The sequence below is a fragment of the Natrix helvetica genome, assembly GCF_964273705.1.
Source record: "Natrix helvetica genome assembly, chromosome: 3".
Lineage (NCBI taxonomy): Eukaryota > Metazoa > Chordata > Lepidosauria > Squamata > Natricidae > Natrix > Natrix helvetica.
In genome coordinates, this window is record NC_138549.1 from 145,502,938 (window position 1) to 145,519,336 (window position 16,399).

Genomic DNA, 16,399 nt, shown 5'->3' on the forward strand with positions numbered 1-16,399 from the left:
ACATATTGTCCTTAACACCGACTATTTCTATGATGGACATAAGCTTCCTGCTACACCCTTGAACACTGTTGGCTGCCCCCCCCCCCATGGACATGTCATCTCCTCATTCCATCTCCCCATGATGTCATCCTGTTTGGTTGATGCCACACTCTCCTCTATGTTATACTGCGACAGAACTTTACTCCCTTCGGGAACTCCCCCTTTCCCGGGGATGGCCTTCTTGCCTATCATGTTGCTTCCTTAATGACGGATCTTGGGATTCCGAGAGGTGGCATGCGAAGAAGAGATTTCTTAGGGGTTTCTTACAGGGGTTTTTAAATCAAATTTTAAAAGGGGGCGGGGGGGTTGATTCGAATGGCTCAGACAGGCTTGGGGAGGAGTCTTCCAGGGCACAGGCCAGAGCTAACTAATGGGGGCGGGTTGGGAGTGCTGGGAAGGGTTGGGATTCTGGGGGAGACATTAAGCCATTCCATTGGGGGGTTCACCATCTCTACTGTTTGTGGGAGAGGCAGCTTTGGTGGGGGCCGAGGGCGGGGACGCAGGTTCGCTGTTTAAGAGCGATCGCACGTTCCGACCCTCATCACCCTTCTCGCACCCCCGGGTGCTTGGGATTCCACAACCCTGGTCTCCGGCTGGTATCGCTTAACGCCAGGTCCGTGGTACATAAGGCTCCCGTCATATACGACCTCATACAAGAGGGTAGAGTGGACGTGGCGTGCATTACAGAGACCTGGTTGGGCCATGAGGGGGGTGTTCCCCTTAGTGAACTATGCCCACCAGGCTTCCGGGCATTTCACCAGCCGAGAGCCCAGGGCAGGGGTGGGGGGTGGGGGGCGGTGGTTATTAGGGAAAGTCTCGGACCTCAGGAGGTCACTACCTCAGATAGGCAGGTATGAGTCCCTTTTTGTGAAATGGGGCCTTGGAGTTCAGGTGGGCCTTTTTGTTATGTACCTGTCTCCCTGCTACGTTTCATTGGCCCTGCTGGAGCTGCTGCATGTGTAAACTGGGTTGGCGGTTGATTTCCCCAGGCTTATGATCATGGGGGATTTCAATCTGCCTTCCATTGGCGAGACCTCCGAGTCAGCTCGGGAGTTCATGGCTTCCATGACGGCTATGGACCTAACTCGGTTAATTCAAGACCCCACCCATAATGGGGGACACACGCTCAACCTGATTTTTGTCTCTGGGCAGTGGATGAATGATCTAGATTTAGGGGATATTTCTATTCAACCCTTGTCATGGTCTGATCATTTCCTCATCAGGCTTGACTTCCATACTTCTACCCCTCACCGCAGGGAGGCGGAACCGACTAGATGGTTCCGCGCCAGGCGCCTGATGAACCCTGAAAGGTTCCAGATGGAGCTTGGGACTTTTCCTGAATCCCTTGCTCACAACTCGACTGAAGCCCTAGTGGAAGCCTGGGATAGGGCGGCCACTGGGGCCTTGGATTGCGTTGTGCCTTTGCGGCCTCTGACCTCGTGTTGATCCCAGGTGTCTCCCTGGTTTACCGAGGAGCTCCAGGAGATGAAACGCTGGAAAAGACGCATAGAGATGGCTGGAGGGCCAGCCGGTCCAAATTTGATCAAACACTAGTAAGAATTCATATTAAATCCTACTTAGTGGCGATAAAAGCGGCAAAACGGCAAAATGTTTCCGCTCTTATCGCATCTGCAGATAACTGCTCAGCCGCCCTGTTTAGGGTGACCCACTCCTTACCTAACCAAGGAACTGGGAAAGACCCCTTGCAGGGTAGGGCTGAAGAATTTGTTCAGTATCTGCAGTGTTGGCTGGCGACCCCCAGGGGGAGAGCCTTCTCTGTGGGAGCGCTTTCCCTCTGGAATGAGCTGCCCCCGGAGCTTCGCATAATCCCCGACCTCCGGTCCTTCCGACGCGCCCTAAAAGGTTGGCTTTTCCAGCAAGCTGGCCTGTTAATTTTATCTAATTTTTAAAATGTTATTGTTATATTAATTGGCTTTGTTTTTTTGGATACTTATCTAATTTCCTTTTAACTTTTATGATATGTGTTTTTTAATGTTGTATGCCACCCTGAGTCCTTTGGAAGAAGGGTGGCATATAAATCCAATAAATCCAATCCAATCACCCTTTAGCTTTGTCTTCTGGGAAGAAGGAGGGAGTATAGGATTATTAGTAACCTGTTCAGCCTTCAACGGTGTTCCCTATGGGTCAGTTGCCATGATCTAGATCTAGAATACAAAATACTATACTGGGTTTCCAACATTAATAATGTTATTTACAGCAACGTATGTCCAAGGAAGCAAAATTCATATGCTCTCACAGTTATGAAATGTAATGTCAGGAAAAAGAGGTTAGCATACAGAAACTTGGAAACAAACAAACAAACAAAAGAAATCAGCTTTAAAGTAGACTTCTTAAGTTGTCTGAATTTCTTTTTCCTAGATTTCCTGTCTGAATCTCCAGGCTTAAGAGATAAGGTTAAAATGTCCAACTGCTTCTCCACTGCCTGATTTTATTCATTCCCTTTTCTTTCCCAGCTTTTGAGAACACTGTCACAATGGCTACATATAAAGGACAGAAAATATTTTTTTAAGGAACAGGATTCAGGAAGTGAACAGAGGAGATAGTCAAGTCCTGCCACGGCAAACTGCAAGCCACCTATCAAAGGAGCCATAAGCACAGCTAAACAGTATACCAAAAACGTATCAAAAATATACCAAAAACTCCTAACAGGTCCGTAAAGGGGTGTGCATAAGCACAACAGCGGGCCTACTGTCCCCATTTATTTGTATTCATTTCCTTTGTTCATGTCCATGTTTATACTTATACCTGTTATCTTGTACATGTTTGACAAACTAACTAAATAATAAATAAATAAAAATTAGTGCAGATGAAAAGCCACGTGGTATTCAAATATTGCTGACTGGGGAAAGGAGATGGACCAGTCACATAAACTGGACTAGACAATCTGGGGAGTGATGGTTTCCAGAGAGGCTAAAACAAGGAGAAGTTGGTGAACAACAGCAACAGTTTTCTCTAATATAGAAGAAATAAAGAATTCCCCTCTCTCCCAGGAGACTAATTACCAGGTCTTGTCCAGCCTAATAGAGGGATTCTAGGCAGCCCTAATTGTGGAATCCCTCTAAAGCAGCACCTTCAGAGGGACATTTTCAGGATTTATTACAGCAGCCAGCGATAAAAAAAAAATTCCCATGAATGACATGAAACAGTGAATGGGTGTAGTAGTACTGCCATGGATTTATTGTACGTGTTATTTCCTGATTTTCATTATAGCCCTAACCATATCACAAAGTGTAAACCAATATAGATTCCCTTTACAATCAGAATTACAGAAAGCCCATATGGGGGCTCTTAATTTTTATTGTTGTTAAAGATTGCTAATCTGGTCAGTGGATCAGGTACAGATTTTTCCTTTTGCCAGAGCTCTAAATGGACCATTTCAGATTGTCACAAAGGTGGCATGATTACGGGAGCAAGTTGTTAATGAGGGAGCTATTTCCATCATTAAAAGGTTCTTTTTTTTACAAGGGTCTTTGGTGATTTAGTTATGTTGCAGAACAGCCTGTACTGCTTTGTCTTGGTTGACCATAAAGCATTGCTTCCTAATTCCTTCTGAGTCATGGCATATTTGAAACTGAACTATTCAGCAGCAGCCTGATGACAGTGTCAACATGATTGCTGGCAGTACTAGGCAGGAGCATGTGAGACTGGTCCACCCCCATCCTATCCGGTTCATGAACCTGCCAAAAAAAGAAAGAAAAAACTAAAGAGAAAGGATATCTGGACTTACTTGCATTCTGTGCTGCAAATCATAACTATTTTGAATTGATTCTACATAGGACAGGGCCCCATTGTCCTTATGCTAAATCCAGTGCTTATGCTAATTTTACACAACGCTTGACCGTATTTCAAAAACTCTGCAAATTGAGACTGCTGACCTTTGGTGCATCTTGGAACAAAAAAGAGTGCTGGAAAGAAGGTAAAAGAAGATTCAGAAAGAGAATAGATGTTCCCATTCCTTTTGCCTCTTCTTCTATTCACTGTTTCTTTAGCCCCAACCATTGCATTATTAATGAAGGACTGTGGGTGGTGATACCCTCCCCCCAAAAAGATTATTCATCTCATCAATAACTAGATTGGATGTACTTGAAAGCAGAAGTTGGCCCCCAAACCTTTTGACACCAGAGACCAATTTTGTGGAAGACCATTTTTTCACGAACGGGGTGGTGGTGGTGGTTTTTGACTAGGGTTAGGGTTAACTTGCTCACCCACTACTCACCTCCAGCTGTGTGTCCCAGTTCCTAACAGGCCACAGACCAGTACTGGTTGGGGACCGTTGCTTTAAAGATTTTTATCTAATAGAAAAAAATATTATTTGTTTGGCTAAAGATACTTAGGTGTACTAAAGCTGCATGACAGGAGACTAATTGGTGATAGGGATGATTTTTAATGGGATGGAATCTTAAACAGATGTGAATTAGAGAAGTCTGAGAAAGTGAGGTTCAGTGATTCATGAGAAATTATTCTTCTGCAGCTTCTGTGATGCTCATAGCATGCAGCCATGGGTCACGTTATTCCCCTTAGCAATAGCACTTAGACTTATATACCACTTAAGTGTTTATACAGTCAGCGTATTGCCCCTAACAACCTGGGTCCTCATTTTACCGACCTCAGAAGGATGGAAGGCTGAGTCAAACTTGAGCCTGGTGAGATTTGAACTGCCGAACTTCTGGCAGCTGACAGACAGCAGAATTAGCCTGCCATACTGCACTCTAACCACTGTGTCACCAAATGATTCATGCTGATCTAAACCAGTGGTTCCCAAAGTGGGCGGTACCGCCCCCCAGGGGGCGGTGAGATGGCTTAGGGGGGTGGTAAGAGGCAAGGGGGGCAGCAGGGGGGTGGTAAGAGGCAAGGGGGGCAGCAGGGGGGTGGTAAGAGGTAAGGGGGGCGGCAAAGTATTGCTGGAGGTGGCCTCCTCTAGCAAGCCATTCAGAACCAGTTTGCTCACTCACCCCCGCCCATCCAGAAGCTGCTCGATCGATCGCTCCCCCCGCCCATCTGCACTAGGCTAGCCCTGCCCACTCACTGATTGGCTGGCTCACCAATCACCCCGCCCGCCTCTAAGAGCCCTATCTAAACCCAGTTATCTTTTTTTCTGCTTGGTTTTCTATAGATAGGGCTCTTAGAGGTGGGTGGGATGATTGGTGAGCCATCCAATCAGTGAGCACAGGGGTAGCATAGTGCGGACAGGCGGGGGGAGCGAGTGATCAAAGGGAGGCCACTTTGCCTTCCTTCACTCCCATTTTGTCTTGATGAGGTCACTGCTGCTGCGGGCACGGACAGATGGAGGTAGCCAGAGCGGCGGGGAAACCCGGGGGGTGGGTGAGCAAGCGAGCAAGAGAGCTGCCTGATCCTCCATCGCTTGCCCGCTTGCCCGCCCAGGCCGCTCTGGCTACCTCCGTCCACCCGCACCCGGAAGCTGCAGCGACCTCATCAAGACAAAGTGGGAGGCGAAGGGGCCTCGGTGCCCTGCCTGATCCTCCTTTGCTCACTTGCTATTTTGCCTGCATGGGGTGCCTCGGCGGAAGCCCTTTGCTGGCGGCCAGACCTCCCCTCCCCAGGGCGACGGCCCATCCATGCTCACTGTCCCAGTAGCGCTGCGGCCGCCCGGCCTGTGAAGAGAGGGAGGGAGTAAGAGTGAAGGGTGGGGAAGAGCAGCAGAAGGGGTGGGGGCTCCGCATTCCACCCCACTGGAGCCTTCCCAGAGGAGGTGGAGCTGGGGAATGTGGGGCGGGGGGGGGCGCTGTCTGGGGTTGGACTAGATGACCTCTGAGGGTCCCAACCGGCCCTTCTGACTCTGGAGACCAGAAGCAAGCAAACACACACACACACAGCAAAAGTGTCTGGTATTGAATATAATCCTCCCTAGTGCTTGGGGAAAAAATAAGAGGAACATTTGGATATACATTTTGAATTAACTTGGGAAGAAAATTGCTAAAATCACTTTTAGCTGTGTTCTGCATTAAGGATTCATGCAGTAGCATTTCTTGTTGAATTAGCAGAGTAATATTTACAACAGCCAGCTAAGATAGTTTTGTGCATGGGTAGAGGACTTAGGCATAAGTGCAATGTCTGCCTGTGATTATATAATAAATTCACATCTTATACATTTGAATTAGATGTTTTTCAATTCAATTTAACCTATACTTGATATACTTGTATTCAATACATAAGGTGTTAATTATGTCAATGGAAGAGATAGGAAACTGGATTAGTGATATATATGTCAATGCGTTGATTTGTACTAAAAATGTTTAGTTTAAAGAAGTTATAAGGAATCACAAATATGAGTGTGGAAAATGTAATGTAGTTGTGGATGACCCTTTGCATGAGTTGTATTGGGAAAAATTAATAATAATAATAATAATAATAATAATAATAATAATAATAATAATAATAATAATAATAATAATAATAATTCCCCAAAGAGGCAAAAGGCTACATTTTGCTAGAGTTATTCTTTGCTTCCAAACTGTTGAGGAAGGGGATTGGACTCCATTGTCTATATTTCCCTTTCCATCCCCATGGTTCTTTAGTGAAAATTATAACCCAAGAATATATAGATCTGTTAAAATGTTCCATATTGGGAATTTCTAGGTACCATGCAATAATCTCATCAAATAATTCAAGCAAATGTTGGTGACATTGAGCTGAAGCCAAAGTTCAAGAAATCGTACCAAGAGTTTTGGTTACAGAAAGAAATTTCTGATCGCTATCCTGCACTATGGATAATGGTTTAGAAGCTCCTTGTTGCATTTCCAACATCATATTTGGTGGAACGTGGCTTCAGTGTGGTCATCCAACTTCTCTCCAAGCAAAGAAAATGACTCCAGATTACTGAATGTGGTGATTTAAGACTCCTGCTGACTTAAAACCAGACATTGGGAAACTGGTATCACTTCATCAAGCTCATCTATCACATTAAGAATTTACTGAACAGTGAAGTAGTTACTACATTTTACTTAGTTTACTAAGTTACTAGTTACTAAGGTTCTTGATAAATGACTATCAGACTTTGAAAACCTGGTATCACTAGATCATGTTCAACAATTTTGTTGAGTTAACTAACTACAAAGGTTTTTAAATTGGATTTTGAATAAATGTGCAATTAATTGTTACAGTTTTGAATTTTACTGTTACTGTTTTTATTCCTTCATGCAAACCGCCCAGTCACATGACTCCCCCAGCCACGCCCATCAAGCCACGCCCACAGAACCGGTCGTAAAAAAATTTGAATTCCACCACTGGGTGGGGGCCCCTGAGGATCAGTTTGTAGCACCAAGGGGGCGGTGGACTGAAAAAGTTTGGGAACCACTGATCTAAACAAAGTTTACCCAGTATTCTCCTTCAGGGGAGTTTGCTAGTTATTTACTGCATGTTTTTGGACACAAATTTATTCCACTGAAATGGATCAGCGCCTTCCTTGCGGATGACTTCTTGTCACTGGCGCCAAACATTTCAATTTGTTTGGAAATTGGTAAGTCACGTGTATGTTAGTCACAGTTTGAGCAATCCCATCGTCATGCCATGACCATGAAAAATGAAATCAGAGCCAAGAATCAGACAATACTATTGTAGTTAAGAGTCATTTGTTTTCCTTGCATTTGGTCCCTGATTTTGATCTGTTTAGACAAAACTATTATTTTGTGATATTGCCATTCTGATGTAATTTTTTTTGCATAGGAATGCAGCAGAACTTTGGCAATAAAACATTTCCCTGGATTTTTCCCCTGTGCCCTTTCTCTATTGACCGACAGTGTTAATAATAGTGTCAGTCAATACAGTTCTAATACTGTTGAATGGGAGGTTTCCCATTTGAAAACCAGGTAGATTTTTTCACCTCAATGATTCCATATCTTTCTGGTTGCGTTTTTTTTTTAAACATAATAATGGTAAGAGTACTTACAGAAATACAATTGCTTGGATAACAGATGTAGTGATTCACCTTACCAGTGCTATCTTAAGTATCAGATCACGGGGATTAAGGAACTAATACAATCCCAAAATATCTAGGAGTTGCTGAACCTGGAAGGAGGAGTGTATATGTGTGTGCAAGTTTAAATTATAGCAATTACTAATTGTATACCCCATAAGGACTCATCAAACTTATCTTTCCCGAACCATGGAAAATCTACCAGTTTGTGACCGAAAGATGGAATTTAATATTTAAATATTGGGGAAGTAACCATGTTGATTTCATTTACGGTAATTTAAATGTTATAAATTAAATTAAGCATGGTTCTTCTTTCATTCTAATACCAACTCTTTGGGGTGGACTGAAATCCTTTAGAATATCTCTCAAAATCCATTCTTTTGTCTTTTCTTTCCTGAAACATTTGGTTGCCATTTAAATAATGATATAATTCCAAGTTAATTTTGAAAAGGATGGGCAAACAAATGAAACATTAAATGCATTTTGTTTTTACAAATATCAAAGGTTCACATAAATAATAGGAATGCAGACACATTGTTCAGGAGACAAGGTTGACAAGCAAAGCATACATGTTATCTGAATGTGTCTGTATGTTATGGCTTTTCTGGCTTTTGTCCCTCTCAGCAGACATATTCTATTAAACATGAATTCTACAACTGATGTACTTTAAGCTTTTTAAAGAAGATTTTTATTTCTTATAAAAGTTATATTTCTTAAATATTCATTGCACTTTTTATGGGTTAGATCCAGATTTATCTTACCAAGAATCATGTTGGGAAAAATTCTATTGAACTAAACACCCCTCCCCCCACAAAAAACCCAATCCAGTTTCCAGGATGTTGAATAATGCAAATTGGAGATTCTATTATGACTTGGTGGGATGTATATTTTGCTCTGTAAAGTCTTTCCTTTATTATTCTTTTGTCCTGTTGACATTGAAAAATGCTTTTGAGGGCTTAGAATTTTTGTGTTTGTGTTGTTTAAAGTCACATAGTTGTGTCGAATGTGGGAATATACAGCATAACAGTCGTGTAGTTAGCAAAAGAAGAAAGGACAGCTTGTCTTTTGCCAAATAGCTACAGAAGGGCTTCCTGATTTGAGGGAACAGGAATTCCAGATTTAGCCTCTGAGCCTTCCTTAGATCTGTCCTTCCATTAACCTGTTGTGGCCCACCAGCAGAGCTGGCAGCAGATTCGGACAGTGAGAAAGTTGGGAAAGAACATGGGACAGTCCTGGAGTCTGGGGAAAGCTCTAACGAGTGCTCTGCGTTGGAGGCAGAGATGGGACCAGGGCCATCTGACAGTTATCAGCTGCCTTTGGAGTCAGACATCAGTGAGGCAGACGAATAGCTGGAGCCTGTTCCCAGCATGCGCATGGATGGGCAAAGTTGCCAGATGAAGAGAACAGACAAGGGTCGACTTGGGAGTAAAGCCACAGGTGGACGGTGAATGGCCCCTCCCATAGGGAATAAAAGAGGGAGGAGTGTTTGCAGGAGACAATTAGTTAATTCCTGCATTCTTGCCAAGTATTCTGATGTCTGAAAGATATCGGCCTGACCACTCTCCAAGCCTGATAAAGGTTGGCAGTTATGAACTATTTTGAAAGACTGTGGGCCATGACTTTGCTGGAGAGGAATTCATTGTAAATTAAATAAAAGGGGTTTATCGGGATGAGGACTTGGCTTCGTGCTGCTGGGGAAGGTTAGGTCAGAACATAACTTTCCAAGACCCTCTCTCATGGCTCCCTCTCCTGATGGAATATAATCTGTGAGGCGGTGACCAATGTTGCCATTCTTTGACTGGCAGGTCCACCAGCCAATTACCACATCTTTAAAGAGAGAGCTGAAATTCCTCTTTGTATTACTTTTCAAATTCTTCTTCATGGTTTATTGCATACTTGTATATAGGATTGGGAGAACCTTTTAAATATCTGCTTTTCTTTTCTTAGGGAGCAAGAATGTTTTCCTGTTCCTCCTTCTACGTTCATCACTATTAATTTAAATTTGCAGCTATCACAAGGGAAATGAAAGCTGTGACTCTGGAGGCAAATGTCTATAACCAACTTCTCTAGAATTGATGAGACTTCCAGCTAGCACTGTCTATGACATTTATCACACTTGATCTCCTTATAAAGTCTAGCTTTTGTGTAAAGGTCATCCTATTCCTTTAAAAAAAATAGTAACATGACAGCTATATAAGGCAATGGGGCAATGAGGTTCCATATTTAGAATATCTTGCTCAAGGTCCAGGAAGAAGGGACTTACTCAGAAGCAGCCCAAACTGGATTAGATTATTTCCAGAGAGCCAATCAATATCCCAAATCCTTTTTCGAGAGTTTCTGCACAAACCCTGTGTATCTGTTGTCAACATCTGTGACAGTGGCTTATTTTGTTCGATGCCTATTGTTTATTTTCTAACCAACTTTAAAACAAAAACAAACCCCAACCAGATTCATGAATGGAAGATGCAAGATACCATCCAACAGGCACACATGGTGGTCATAGCAAACTGGAAATGACCGCTTTTATGAAAACATGGCAGTATATTACCAAGACTGTCGATTTTCTTATTTCTAATGTCTGTGATATTGTTGGCTGTCTTTATCTTGAAAGGGAGCTTAGAAAAATCTGTGTAAAGATAGCCCTCAACTTACAACAGCGCATTTAGTGACTGTTCAAAGTTACAGCATCACTGAAAAAGTGATTTATGACCATTTTCACACTTATGACCATTGCGGCATCCCCATGTTCACAGGACCAAAATTTGGATGCTTGGCAACTGGTTGCAGTGTCCCCCGCTTATGTAAACAACTTTTGCAACCGCTTGTCAAGCAAAATCAATGAGGGAAGCCAGATTGACTTCACAAACAGGTTATTAACTTAACAACTGCAATGATTCACCTAACTATGGCAAGAAAAATCATGAAATGGGGAAAACCTTGCTTAAATGTCTCACTTAGTGAGACATAAACTTTGCGCTCAATTACAGTCGTTAAGTCAAGGACTATCTGTATTCCAGCAATACCACCTGGAATTATGCAGCCTATGATCCGACCTAAGCATAGTACACAAAATTGTCTGCTACAACTTCCTACTTTTCAACGACTACTTCAGCTTCAACCTCAATAATACTCAGGCAAACAATACAAACTCAAGGTAAACTACTCCAAACTAGATTGCAAAAAATATGACTTCAGCAACGGAGTGGCCAATGCTTGGAATGCTTTACCTGACTCATTTGTTGCATCCTCTGACCTCCACAGCTTCAACCTTAAACTGTCGACCTTGGACCCCATTCCTAAGAGTTCCATAAGGGTGCATGCACCAGCGTGCCTACCATCCCTGTCCTACTGTCCCCATTTATTTGTGCTCATGTCCATGTTTATACTTATACCTGTTTTCTTGCACATGTTTGACAAACTAAATGAAATAAAATAAAACTTATCTGATTTGGGAATTGTTCACTGACTTGTTATCACCTTTTCAGATAAAGGAATTGGTGCAGGGGTGAAATGCTGCCAGTTCGGACCGGCTCTCCCGAACTGGTAGCAAAAAATTCTATTGTTTGCCCGAACCGGTAGTGAAAAAAGGTTCCAACAATCAGCTGTGACAATGTCGCACGATCGTCAGAACCTTTTTTAAAAACTTTGGCAGGGTTGATTCACCAGCTCTTTAGCACCTCCTCAGGGTCTTCCCTGACTTGCCTGGGTGGGGGGTGTCTTGCTTCCTGTTTGCAGGGGTTGGTGGGAAGGATTCCCCCATTCAGCCTCAAGAGAAAAGAAGTGCACGCTTGTTCCTGGCATTTTTCCATTTGGCGGAAGCTTTCAAAGTGAGCAAGCATGCGCTTCTTTTCCCTCGAGGCTGAATGGGGAATCCTTCCCGTGTCCTGCCCCGTTCCCTGGCGCCCAGTCGGGCAGTGCCACCCCTGGCAGGCTGGCCGCCTGAGTCCCTTCCCCTCCTGCTGCCTTTTCTCATGCCGAGCAAAGTGGGTCGGACGGCTCCCTGCGCCTCTTCCCTCCCCGCCACTGAAGAGAGCAGCCTGAAGACGCGGGTGAGGAGGCAGGCAGTGGTTGCTGGGATTCTGAGCCCATGCAGGATCCTGAGGCAGCTGCAAGGGGGAACCTCTCTGTAAGGGAGGCAAGCAGCTGGACAAGGCAGGTGGGTGCTACAGAGGGGGTGGCGGGGGAGCCCGTCTTGGGAGGAGCGGATTGGCCACCAGGCTCCAGGGAGGATTTCTCTCCCTCCAAAGTTGCAGGTGTCAGGCTGGGGGAGAAACAGCTCTCGGCTCTAAGTAAGGAGCTGGATAGACTAGGAGCAGCAGCAGTAGCGGTGCAAAGTTGCCACTCTAGGAAGGGGTGGGGAGGGCAAGAGGGAAGTGAATCTCCTGGGGAGGGGAGGTATCAACATCCCCCCTTTTCTTGCCTGCATCCAAAGGTTGGAAGAGCCATAGCATCTCTGGAGCTTTTCATCAGCCACAGATTTGAGCTCTGTCAATTCTGCTCGCCCCTCCCCTAATGATCTGAAAAGATGCTCTGACATTCTTCCCCTCTTCCCCCCCTCCTGTTAATCACTTCCCCACTCTTTGTCTGACCCAGCACTCCCCACCAAACCACATCCACAGAACCGGTGGCAAAAACAATTAGATTTCACCACTGTTTTGGTGGTCTTACATTGGTCCATTTGTGTTCACAAAATGCTTGGAAAGTTTGAGAAGCACAGGATATGTGCCAGGTATGGTGTATATAGAAGAGTGGCTCTTCTATCGTGTGATATGTATTACTCAGAAAAGCAGGCTGGTTCTGGTAATATTCAGGAACAGGGAGGTGGGAGGCTACTGATTCTAGGACATCATCTCTTCCTGGTTTCAGAATTTGTTTCTGCATTGTTCTCTGAGTAAGGTTGAAACTCCTTCCTAGAGCAAACAGATCTGCCTCTGCTTCGCATGAAGACTGCTTACTTTGACTTATGGATAGATGCATGAGAAGGGCAAGGTCACTGCAGAACAAATGTGCCTCTGTGTATATTTCTTGTGATTGCATTGCCACCTGAAGCATTTAGTTGGTTTGCTAAGTTCCACTCCTCCTCCCTACTTCCCCACTCCCTTTTTCTGCAGATTTCATAAAACAAGGTCGAGAGAAATTGGAACAGACCATCAAGGCCTCCGGTTCCAGGCTGTGCTCCTAGTGAGTATCTGTTTCTTTCCGTCAATGGGGTGTTGTTCCTTTAAAACTCAGCCTCGGGATGCCCTCCTACCAGGAATAAGCAGTGAATTGAGCCGACTGGCACAGGCATGAGGCAGAGGCAACCACGATATGCACAAACTGGGATTTGTTACTCAATATGGCTTTGTTACACTACTCCGCTTCTAAAGAGAGCTTTTTATCCGGCAAATGTAAGTAAGGGACTTAACCAAGATACCTGAAAATGAGACTTTACTCTAGGGTTTGTAGGGGGTATTTTGAAATGTGGTGCTTTTATTTAATGTCTTTGCTTTTAAGAAATAAGGAGATATGCCAGCGTGGAGCTGCCAAATGTTTTTTTTTTTTTTTTGGCCTTTGCTAAGAGAGTTGGGGAGCATTACGTCTGAAAATCTCTCATGTTTGGTTTGTGGGAGTTTGCTCCAAAATGTTAGGAATCCGAGTATGCAGATATATTTAATGTTTCCTTGTTACAAAATGTCATTCTTTCAATGTAGCCTGCTAATAATTTCACAGAGAACAAGGAGGAGAAATATACAACAGGAGTATCTATTAAGGGCTAATTGCAACTTGGAGGTGGATTTTGGGTGGGGAAAATAGTAAAGAGATGGCTTTGAAAACTTCAAAAAGACATTGAAAGATCTAATTACAGCTTTAATTGTAAAAGTGTGTAAAGTATACAAATTGCCCCTACAATTCTAAGTATTCTGTGATAAAAGCAGGAAAAATATAGATTAATTTGCTGACAAGGTTTTAATTAATCCTCACTTAAAATAGGACAGGAAATGGCTAAATGCCATTCCAACTGTTATCACAAATAACAGCTCTGTACTGGCCTTGTTGGGTTATGGGTTTAATAAGAAGTTTTATTTCTTCACCATGGCAGCCAAATTAACCCCCCAGGGTTTAAATGAGAACTGTGACGTAATGGTGGCGTCTCAGTGTCTCAGCTTTGTTCCACTTTCCTCAGTTAATCATTGTCTTTTTAACCCTCAGTGCTGAAAGAGTAGCTGTTTTAATGGACCATTCTAGAAGCCCGGAGCACAATAGCCAGGTAAGGGCTGAGCTCTTCCTTAAAAGGATTGGAGATGGGACCATTTTGAACAAAGAGAAAACAAGGCAAAGTTTCTTAGCTGTCTTAGATCAGCCAAGAGAAAAACAATTTACAATTTACATAGTTTCATCCATCACAGGCCAATCTGTCCAAATGTAGTCCCTTTCGATTTGTTGGCTGGCTAGTGATTATGGGAGCTGAGACCCAACCCATCTAGATAATATCAAATTGGGGAGGCTGCTGGGTTATCCTGCTACGGTTTTTTCTGCAAATTTACCATTCCTTGCAATTAGGTAGCTTTTGTCTTTTATTCATAGATGTGGCAGCATTAGCCAGTGTTCAGGTGGTCCTCGATTTATGACCACATTTGGGACCAGAATTTCCATTGCTTATCAAGGCAGTGGTTAAATGATTTTATGACCTTTATTTGCCATGGTTGTTAAGCAACACTGCAGTTGTTAAGTGAGTAATGTGGTCCTTAAGCAAATCCAGCTTCGCCCATTGACTTTGCTCCCAGAAGCTAGCTGGGAAGGTAGTAATCCCATGATTCTGGGATGCTGCAATACATACCAGGCACAGAAATTTTGCTCATGCAACCATGGGGATGTTATGATGGTTGTAAGTGTGACAACCGGTAGTAAATCACTTTTTTCAGTGCTATTGTAACTTCAAATGGTCGCTAAACAAATGGTTGTTGGTTAAGGTCTGCCTGTGAATAATTCTTACTCAACTTCATGACTTTTGTTTTCTATCTACAGCATTCATCACCAAGTGACAATATCAACCTTGGACCCTTTGCTAATCCCAAGTAAGATCACAGAAAAGACCATTCATAGCACTATGGAATACAAAGAAATGGATGCTTTTCTTTCTATATTATAGAATTATAGTCTAGTTTAATGAAAAGAAGCAGTAGGGGTGACATGACAGCAGTGTTCCAATATCTCAGGGGCTGCCACAAAGAAGAGGGAGTCAAACTATTCTCCAAAGCACCTGAAGGCAGGACAAGAAGCAATGGATGGAAACTGATCAAGGAAAACCTAGAACTAAGGAGAAATTTTCTGACAGAACAATTAATCAGTGGAACAACTTGCCTCCAGAAGTTGTGAATCCTCCAACGCTGGAGGTTTTAAGAAGAGATTATATAACCATTTGTCTAAAATAGTATAAGGCAGTGATGGCGAACCTATGGCACGCGTGCCACAAGTGGCAAGCGGAGCCATTTGTCAAACAGAGTTCACCTTTTTAAAAGCTATTTTTCGCCTTCCCCAGGCTCCAGAGGCTTTATAGGAGCCTGGGGAGGGTGAAAAGAGCCTCTCCTGCCCCCCCCCCGGAGGCTTCAGGAACCGTCCGGAGGCTTCCCTGAAGCCTTCGGAACGCTTAAAACCACCCTCCGAGCAAACCGGAAGTGACTTCCGGGTTGCTCGGAGGGTCGTTTTAAGCACTCCGAAGGCATCAGGGAAGCCTACGGACGGTCCCTGAAGCCTTCGGAATGCTTAAAACCACCCTCCGAGCAACCCAGAAATCCCTTCCGGTTTGCTCGGAGGGTGGTTTTAAGCGTTCCAAAGGCATCAGGGAAGCCTCCGGACAGTCCCTGAAGCCTTCGGAACGCTTAAAACAACCCTCCGAGCAACCCGGAAGTCACTTCCGGTTTGCTCGGAGGGTGGTTTTAAGCGTTCCGAAGGCTTCAGGGAAGCCTCCGGACGGTCCCTGAAGCCTCTGGGGGGGGGGGAAGTCACTTCCGGTTTGCTCGGAGGGTGGTTTTAAGCATTCCGAAGGCTTTAGGGAAGCCTCCGGACCATTCCTGAAGCCTCCAGAGGGCCTCCGGGGGGGCGGGGGAGGCTCTTTTCGCCCTCCCCAGGCTCCTATAAAGCTCTGGAGCCTGGGGAGGGCAAAAAAAGCATGTAAAAATGGGGGGTTGCGCATTGTGCGCGCATGCGCATTGGGTGGGTCTCACGTTGCATTATGGGTGCGGCACGCCCGCACATGACCCCCCTGCGCTCCCCCCACTTCTGGCACGCGAGCCAAAAAAGGTTCGCCATCGCTGGTATAAGGTTTCCTGCCTAAGCAGAGGGTTGGATTAGAAGATCTCCAAGGTCCCTTCCAACTCTATTACCCTCTTCCTCTTCCCTTCCCTTCCATTCCATAATATAAAG

At 44.3% G+C, this 16,399-nt stretch overlaps 1 protein-coding gene across 9 annotated transcripts in view; it reads left to right on the forward strand.

The window, feature by feature from the left end:
• The window catches only part of SGK2 (serum/glucocorticoid regulated kinase 2), a 50,457-nt gene that overhangs the window by 14,960 nt on the left and 19,098 nt on the right, over positions 1-16,399 (forward strand). For all 9 annotated transcript variants that reach the window (XM_081946997.1, XM_081946994.1, XM_081946992.1 and 6 more), the window contains 3 exons: positions 13,105-13,174; positions 14,186-14,243; positions 15,002-15,051. In XM_081946997.1, coding sequence (XP_081803123.1) covers positions 14,208-14,243; positions 15,002-15,051 — 86 coding nt within the window. In that variant the 5' untranslated portion in view covers positions 13,105-13,174; positions 14,186-14,207. The remainder of the gene's footprint in view (positions 1-13,104; positions 13,175-14,185; positions 14,244-15,001; positions 15,052-16,399) is intronic.